The 8683-nt window shown below is 37.3% G+C and overlaps 2 protein-coding genes across 2 annotated transcripts; one reads left to right on the forward strand and one right to left on the reverse strand.

Moving 5' to 3' along the window:
- The first annotated feature begins 1377 nt into the window (after positions 1-1377).
- Positions 1378-1980, forward strand: LOC140874688 (monothiol glutaredoxin-S5-like). Its single transcript, XM_073278044.1, has one exon. It carries the CDS (start codon positions 1421-1423, stop codon positions 1730-1732), a length of 312 nt encoding a protein of 103 aa, XP_073134145.1. The 5' UTR covers positions 1378-1420; the 3' UTR covers positions 1733-1980.
- A 1447-nt stretch (positions 1981-3427) lies between these two features.
- LOC140882312 (zinc finger CCCH domain-containing protein 34-like) lies at positions 3428-8449 on the reverse strand. The gene is made up of 7 exons (XM_073288251.1): positions 8096-8449; positions 7833-7978; positions 7227-7292; positions 5414-5533; positions 4972-5301; positions 4567-4884; positions 3428-4404 (listed from the first exon to the last, which is right to left on the reverse strand). The coding sequence occupies exons 1-7, from the start codon at positions 8178-8180 to the stop codon at positions 4036-4038; spliced, it is 1434 nt and encodes a 477-aa protein (XP_073144352.1). The 5' UTR covers positions 8181-8449; the 3' UTR covers positions 3428-4035.
- Between the last annotated feature and the right edge of the window lie 234 nt (positions 8450-8683).

The raw sequence follows: 8683 nt of genomic DNA on the forward strand, positions 1-8683 counted from the left end.
TAATTTTTCAAATTTGTGTTTTAATCTTGTAACTTTGCATTTTGTTGGTGTATTTTGTTAGTTTTTAGTCTTACTAAACCGTTGACGTGACACTAAAAATGATAATGTAGCACTGAAAAATGTTGATGTGACATTGTAAAATTTATTATATATTTGGCACCACGTCAGCACTTCCTATATAAGATGCATCTCTACTGGTTATCCGTAAATAATTTTTTTCTACTTGAGAAAATGATCAAAACATGTTATTTTGACTGTAATTATATGGTTAAAAAATTTGTTTTCATTATAGCTCGCCCGACGAATTAATTACATTTTTTATGGTTTAAAACTACTATATATAAAAGTGGTGAGCCAAATAAATTAAAATTATTACTACACACTTGTAACAATTTTGTTGGGCATAAAATCGCATTCAGAATAAAGAGAGGCATGTAGACAATATAAAATGCAGAACATTGTTTAAAATTGACCATTCTCAGAAGATATCAAATCAAATATTCCCAATATTTACATATATCGGATCATTATCTTGCTAATATATAGCTTTTATTGATTAATGTTCAAGGGAATATATATTAATAACAAAAATGTATTATCAAAATGTGGGAATATTGTTATCCCAAATAATAATGTTGATGGATCATCAATTAATCTTTATACTATGAGAGGAGAAATTAAAAGGCCAACCGTACCAAGGACATATCTCCATTTCCTCCGTATATATGTAGAGATTCGTTATCGTGCAATGCCCACTTTTTCTTTCCCCTGTCGTATTACACATAAAAAAAAATGATAGCAAAATTTTATTTTCTAAAAATATTTACAAATATTCCGAAGAGACCTAGTGCATTCGAGGAAAAAAACAATTATGGGTTTCGAATCCATCGAAATTTGTCAACGTTTCGAATGAAGTATATAAAACCAGTGGTTCCAAATCCATCATTTCGAGTTTATTAAACATGTTTAGATAATAAAGCGGCAAATGCAATTTTTTTTTATGAAAACATACGTCTCGCGGTTCAATTTCTTGAGATTGATTGATCTTTTACGTGACCCGGTCCGGTTCATGAAAAAGTATGATTTTTTATGCCAATATTATTACTTTCTACTCCTAATATCGATTAAGTCGACTCCTCTTACGAATATAAATAGGTGAAACTATTTTCTAATCAAGAGACCTACTCTGTTAACTATAAATGATATGTTTCATGTATAGATATTTTTTGTCAATATATAGTACAATGAATAAAATATTATATATTATATATTGGTTTCATCCATATTTGAAAAAGGGGAATCAACCCATCGAGATTTTCTATATAAATAGTCCCATGCACTCCCCCATTATCCTCACACCAAAACCAACAACTCTCATATCACCAACAAACAAATTCAATATTTTCCCCGTCTCAATATAATGGAGGGAGTACTACGCAAGATGGCAGCCGAAAAACCCGTCGTGATCTTCAGCAAGAGCTCGTGTTGCATGAGCCACACGGTCTGGACGCTCTTCCGCGATTTCGGAGTCAACCCTACGGTTCATGAGCTCGACGAGATGCCGATGGGCGCGGAAATCGAGCAAGCGCTGTCGAGGCTCGGCTGCAACCCCACCGTGCCCGCGGTGTTCATCGGCGGTGAACTGGTGGGAGGGGCGAATGAGGTCATGAGTCTTCATCTCAAGATGATCCTAAAGCCCATGCTCAAGAAGGCTGGGGCTTTGTGGGTCTAACTCGGGCGGGCTCGGATCCGATTCGAATAATGATGCATTAAGATCATGCATATGTATGATAATATATAGTGAGATTAGTTATGATCAGGGAGAGAGAGTGAGCAGATTTTATATGTATGTTTGCTCCAATTTTCCTAACAGCACTAACTAAATATATAGTGTGTGTAATATATGCATGGCATGCAGCTTATGATTAACTAGCAATAAATCTTCAATTTTTGAACTAAATAGGTGTCCCTTTAATTTTATTTGTATGATTCATTCGCGTACGGTTATTTGTTTATGTGCATTAATTACGTACTCATGATCATGAAATCTATCTATACCAACAAAAGATTATTTAAGAGCTTAGTTCGTTTTTTAATTTGTTTTTTTTTACGTGGGAACCCGCAGCCGCTACCTTGCGGTGCGCTCTAGATAAACCCCTGAACTAACGCAATAGCCTGCAAACTACGCTAGTTAGTCAGATAAACCACACTAGACAAGTCATGTGTGACAGGCTAGTCCAATAAGATGTTGGTAGGGGGAATCGAACTCCTGACCTATGGCCAAGAGTTTACCTATTCCACCAACTTGGACATCCCCTTGTGGGCTTAAGTGGTTAGTTCTTTTCCCCAAGGCTCGTGGCTCGTCTTTTACCTAAGTTTAGAACGAGCTCTCGAGCTTAAAACTCTACTTTTACCCAAGTTTGGAACGAGCTCTCGAGCTCAAATTTGATATAATCTCATTAGCTATGGTCATATTCATATGGAGTGGACACCAAATTAATTTGAACAAGCTAGGTAGAGTGTGACTTTGTCAACTGTTTCGAACTCTTGGTTTACTTCAAAAAAAATAAAATAAAATAAAATAAAATAAAGTAGAATAAAAAAATTTGAACTAGCTAGGGGTGACAAGGCAGAGAGTGAGAGGAATTTATATATTTGATTTTAAAATTTTTCATCTTTTGTTACATTAAAAAATGATATTGGTAAGTACGGTTCGGAAATGTTTGACAAGAATATATAATTGTCATCTATATTTTGTCAACTAGAAAGTAAAGTACACGATTTGTTGAAATCGTGCTAGCTAGAAGTCGAAGACTTATAACCCCACATAAAGAAATTTTTGGAACATTTAAGTGCGACATCTATAAATGTCGGTATCGATTGTACAAAGTGCATCATCATTTGTACTTTTTATCTACAAGAGAATCTGACCTCGTGAAAGGCCTACAGCGCCCACCATACAATAAAGTTTATTCAACCACATCCATTTCATAGTTCATCACCTAATTGAATATGATCAACAAATGCTAGATTGAGATTTATTCCATGAGCATAGAAAGATATCGATTTAGATTGAAATTTACTTAATGCGCATCGAAAGATAGCGATTTGCAGATTTCCATGTAATAAAAAAAAATCGATCGAAAAAAGAAAAAAACCATGAATATATAATTTCCCCGTCGTGCAATAATAAAAGTTTTCCGTGATAGTATAAATGCTTGACCACCCTAAACTAGGTTGAGTTATTTCTCTCATATTACTCTCAGTGTAGATCCAATGACCAAACTCACCAAAAAATAATGCTCTCGGGTGGAATCTCATTAGCCCTAAATTATAAGTGGTCGTCTTTGCTGTCGTAGGATGTGAAAAAATAAAATATGTATTTCAAAAATAAACAAATAAACCTCTTAATGAAGAAGGGTGGCATCTCATGAGCCCTAAATTATCTTGTATATATGAAAAAAAATATGAAGGGAAAAGAAGCATTCAGTCAATTCATACTCCACAACGAAACTACATAACTTACATAAAGAGGCAGCATTAAATTGCCCTGTAATTCTTGGTTTATCATTGCTTTCAACAACAAAACCCCAGGCAAAAAGAAGGGGTGGAACTGGCACGCCTTCGTGTTCATACCCTGTCAATTCTTCCGATGAGGGAATGAATGAAAAGGGTGCGGCGCGATTACAGTTAAATCTGGGTGGAGAATGGTGAGCCACGTCGTATCTTTTTCGTTCTGAAAAGTAGAGCATAAATAGAGACAACAGGATCCAAAATTTGAGCAGCGATGCAATGCAAATACCTAAATGGGAAGTTGCACTGTTTGTTGTTATTCAAAAGGCTAGTGAAAAGGCTAAGGTGTTGCAAGATCTCTCGAGACTCGAGGGGATGTATGGATTTATTCGAAATGAAAATGGTGGCCATGTGATTGTATCAAGAACACAGATGATGCATTTTGCAGAAAATATATGCAAAAAACCTATGCTCGGTTTTCAAAGGGAGGCAACGGATAATGTGTTGAGTTGATAATTGTTTTCAGCTCGAGGTGCGAACCTTGCTTCCCTGACTAGGGTTACTGCCACCAGGAACACTAGATTGGGGAAGGTGGTCACTCTTAGACAATATTGAACCGACTGAAGAACTTGAACTGCTTGTCGAAGACACTTGCAATGGGAACGCGTCTTTTCTTGAACCAGAAAGAATTTCGGGCCTTAGGTTTGATGAGGATGATGATGGAGCCAAAGTTGCGTTTGTAGATCCCACTGGATAAGGCGCAACAGGCATATCGCTCAGAGATGATGTGGATGGACTGTAACTCAAAATGCTCATTGGGTGGTCGAATTTGCATGATGGACCAAATTTGCATACTCCATTTTGGGAATAATGAGAGCAGACTGATGCGCCCTGAATTCAAAACGAGAGATTATGAGAAATGTTATCATGATGAAACATAAGAGCACATGGACAAGGGACCCCAGAAAAGGTTTATAAATAGCAGTTAGGGAGTGCACACAATGATAAAGATTGAGTGAACGTAAAACATTAAACATAGAGTTCAATTCTTACTGGGCGTAAAGGCAGACCCATCAGGCTAAGCACGAAATCGGGTTTTGGTGCATTCCATTCTGATGGATGGTGATACTTACATGTAGGTCCAAATTTACAATGCCCAGTCCTTAAATAGTACCGACATTCTGGTTGGCCAGGTCTTTCTGGAAAGGCGTGTTCCTCCAAACTGCTTCGTGAGAGGCCAGTAGAAGAAGTTACAGAAAGATATGGTCCTGCATACGCAGTCGCTGAAGGAGATAACTGTGCTAACCCATAAACTGGCCCTGCACCACTGGTGGGTCGAGTACCTGGCGAGGCCACAGGACTAACTGACGCCTATACCAATGTACTTGTACATGTTAATGTAAAATAAAAGTATCGAAATATTCTTCAGATTAAACAAGAAGCTTCAGCTACACCTACCGGATAGGGGGTCCAACCAGGAACAGGAACAACTCCTGGGGACAGGAGCAAGGGGCCATAATTCCCAGGAACATAAGAACCCGAAAGCACAGTTTGTCTGGCAATGGGCCAGTTGCTGGATACCAACCCATATTGTTGAGAAGATTGAACAGGAGAATGCATGGTTGGATAAACAGCAGGTGCAGACAAGGTTGCTGAGGCAGCCAAACCCCCAGGGAGAGGGGTTTGAGGTGGCAAATGTATCCCAGATAGCTGAGGATGATCAAATTTACAAGTGACGCCAAACTTGCACTGCCCTGTTTTAACATAATACGAGCATTCATTTTCGCCCTGCAACAAGGACAACATAAGACAGCTCGATTGTTTGAGAATATCATGTAAAATGAAAGCATAGATATCGGATAAAAGTATGAACATGACCAAAAATTCCAGAGTGGCATACCGGCCTCAAGGGATATCCGTAAAAATTCAGTGTCACCGGGGCTGGTGATTCGGCACCGTGCTTTGGATGGTCATACTTGCAGGAAGCACCAAATTTACACATTCCAGTACGCATGTAGTACTACAAAATTGGTGCAAACAGAGTAGTACTTATCATTTCACCACTGAAATTACTGTATACATAAGAGGGAAGATTGGTGCTCAACAGAAAGGAAAGCAGGTTACTTAAATGAAAAGGATAAATTATATAACGGCAGTTGCATTGATGACGAATAGCGAGTCGTAATGAAGTAAGTGCTGATTGCTATCTGCAGCACAAATGTTTAAAGCATGTGACCTAATAACTATATAGGCCACATCAAATGTCAGAGCAAATATTGGGAATCATGAAATTTGCATTCAAAATAGCATGATCTTATTGAATTGTTAAATAGAATTAGCTCTTTTTCTTGGTTGTTTATAGAATCAATGTCATAGGCAACATAAAACACTTAAATGAACAAAACACGGTGTGACACATTTCTCTGCAGAAATTATTGAACAAAACATAGTCAATCTGAAAGATACAAGACTAGGATGGTGAAGGAGGAAATATGGGGGAGAAAAAAATCAACCTTGCATCTTTTACTGGTATAGCTGATTCAAATTAGTATGGAAGTAAACTTGGAGAATTATAATCATGATGTCCTCCTTATTGCAACAGAAGTCATTCAATGTTCCAGTTCGAACTAACTAAGAAATTAATACTTTTTACTACACACTGTTAGGATCTAAATCTCCTAACACACTTTACAAGAAGAATAACTCCTTGCCCCTAGCATAAGCTAGTAACAACCCTAGCACAAGCTAGTAAGAACCAAATACAATAAGCGTGAATAATCTAACTAACTATCTCTTCTCTATTTATTCTTTTCTCCCCATCTAGATCCTTCTGATGAGTCTTAAGATAAGGGCTTGGGCCTTTGGTATATTGGGCCTAACACACACACAATCGAAAAAACAGAGAATGAATAATTGATCAGCAACATAAAATTTGGTTGTTTAAGAAAAGGAAAAACTGAAATTCTATGCAAGAATCTCCCATGTGTATGTTGTAGATTCTGACATTTAACTCAGCAATTAAATCTTCATATACAGGAGACAGATTGGAAAAAATAATTTTGAAACATACGCCAAATGAAACTAAGGGAAATAATACAAACAGCAAGCAGATGAAGCACCATCGATCAATAAGGAAAAGCTTAGCCTCCCAAAATAGGCGAGGCAATTAACAAACTACTCAAGGTTGTGTCTAAATGATGCATCTTTTGCGAACACCAAGTATTTGAGAGCGAGTCAAAACTGTAGAGTTCTTAATAAATGCAGTAACGAGAAGTAATTGGTTATATAATTATGGACTCGTCAGTAAATGGATTTTCCCAATTCTGCGGACCTAAACAACATTAAGAACTTGCCAAAATGAGAACAACCTTTCAGTTACCCATTTTATATAAGGAAAAGGACAAATGCATAACAAACAAACAGAGACTCACTCTTCTAGAAGCAACAATAATCATTGAATTAATCATTAAGAAGCACCATCAAAAATGGATGTTTACTCTAAAAACAAATGGATGTTTATTATACAGCATAATACAAGCAATGAAAAACTCAAGTTCAAAAGGTAATATGTAGCACTTAAGAATATGAACAGTATAGTGTATGCTTATAGAATTTGGCATGTCAATTTTATACTGAAGAAGGATTAAACATTTTGTTTACATGAACGTTTAAAAAGATTCTAAAGCCAAAGAAAAACACAAGTAAGTATATACCTGACAGACAGGTTGCCCAAATCGTTCGGGGAATTCGCGTCCACCAGCACTCAAAGTTCCCACTGCCTATGGTTAGCAAAACACCAATATTTCTATCAGCTTATGAGATCATCTAAAAGTAAATTTTTTCCCAGCCTTTTCTTAGCATACATCAGATGATAACAAGAAAGTCTCCACTTCTGCCCAAAATCATATCAAATTTAAATTCCACTAATACTCCACAGTACATGTGCACCAGAGTATTGCCATCATGGAAATGCAAATGTCTTTTTTCCAGTTTAATCCACTTCCATATAATCGATAGAGCATAAACTCCTACTAAACAGCAAAAACTTAATATTTAACTCAAAATTGCAATAAAATATATGCAGAGCCCGTCAAACTCACGATCATCCTATTGACGTAATCGTCTTAAAGCAGATACTTTTTCCCAGTCAGTATCATCAAAACAAGAACCAAAAACATAAGGCTTCGATTTTCACCGAAACCGTAATAAACAAATTAAAAAAACTTGACAAAATCCCGCCTTTTCTCCAAGGATCACAGCAATCGTGCATTGAAAAATCAGAATAAATCACTAAAACCTAGAAAACCCGATGATTTTACCACGCTACGATCACGGGGATGATTGAACCTGCAGCGATTGCCGTATCCACAGAACCCAGTCCTCAAGTAATAGATACAAACGGGCTCATCAGGCCTCTCGGGGTATGAATCGGACCCACCACCAAAACCTAATCGCCACATGGGTTCTGCATTCAGGAAAAAACCCACCTCAACTCAATCAACATTACCAAACCTCGAGCCAAAATCCAGGAAATCGGACTCAAATTCAAGCGAAATTCAGATGAAACTGAAATGCAACAGACCTTCAAGCCCTGTTTCACCGCCCGGTCCCACCCATTCCTCCACGGGCACCCCCTCCATTGCTTGGATCCCACTGTACCTCGCCATATATGTGCACACACAGACACCCCTTCTCTCTTTCTCTGATATTTACACAACTACACTGTACTATTAACACATAATATATTACGCAAAATCTGTGTAAAAACAAAAAGATATTTGCAGAGATACTGTATGTGTGTAGGTACAAAACACACAGCTTTAGCTTTGTGTGTGTGTGTGTGTGTGTGAGAGAGAGAGAGAGAGAGGCCGTAGGGGAGAGAAAAAGAGAGGAGTTCTTGATGGAGATAGCTTGGCAGTTTCGGAGAGAGAGAGAGAGAGAGAGAGAGAGAGAGAGAGGTTTATTTATTTATTCCCTAAATAAAACACTCGCCATCTCTTGAATTCATTCACACTCAATTGTGCGTGTCAGCGTGTGATATTTTCATTTTTAATTAAATAATTAATTTAGGGTAACAACAATTTTGGTCTAAATATTTTTTTTTAATGAGTAGGTCTGTTATTATGAGATCTATTACAGATCGATATGATATATATTTATCAGTCTAATA

This window comes from Henckelia pumila, chromosome 1 (assembly GCF_033568475.1).
Source record: "Henckelia pumila isolate YLH828 chromosome 1, ASM3356847v2, whole genome shotgun sequence".
Classification (NCBI taxonomy): domain Eukaryota; kingdom Viridiplantae; phylum Streptophyta; class Magnoliopsida; order Lamiales; family Gesneriaceae; genus Henckelia; species Henckelia pumila.

Excerpts from the sequence above, each read along its gene's own strand:
- LOC140882312 (XM_073288251.1), bottom strand. The coding sequence starts at position 8,180 with ATGGCGAGGTACAGTGGGATCCAAGCAATGGAGGGGGTGCCCGTGGAG. Across the intron at positions 7,293-7,832 it reads ATCCCCGTGATCGTAGCGTG|GCAGTGGGAACTTTGAGTGC; the intron begins GTAAAATCATCG and ends TGCTAACCATAG. Across the intron at positions 5,302-5,413 it reads ACGGATATCCCTTGAGGCCG|GGCGAAAATGAATGCTCGTA; the intron begins GTATGCCACTCT and ends TCCTTGTTGCAG.
- LOC140874688 (XM_073278044.1), top strand. The coding sequence starts at position 1,421 with ATGGAGGGAGTACTACGCAAGATGGCAGCCGAAAAACCCGTCGTGATC.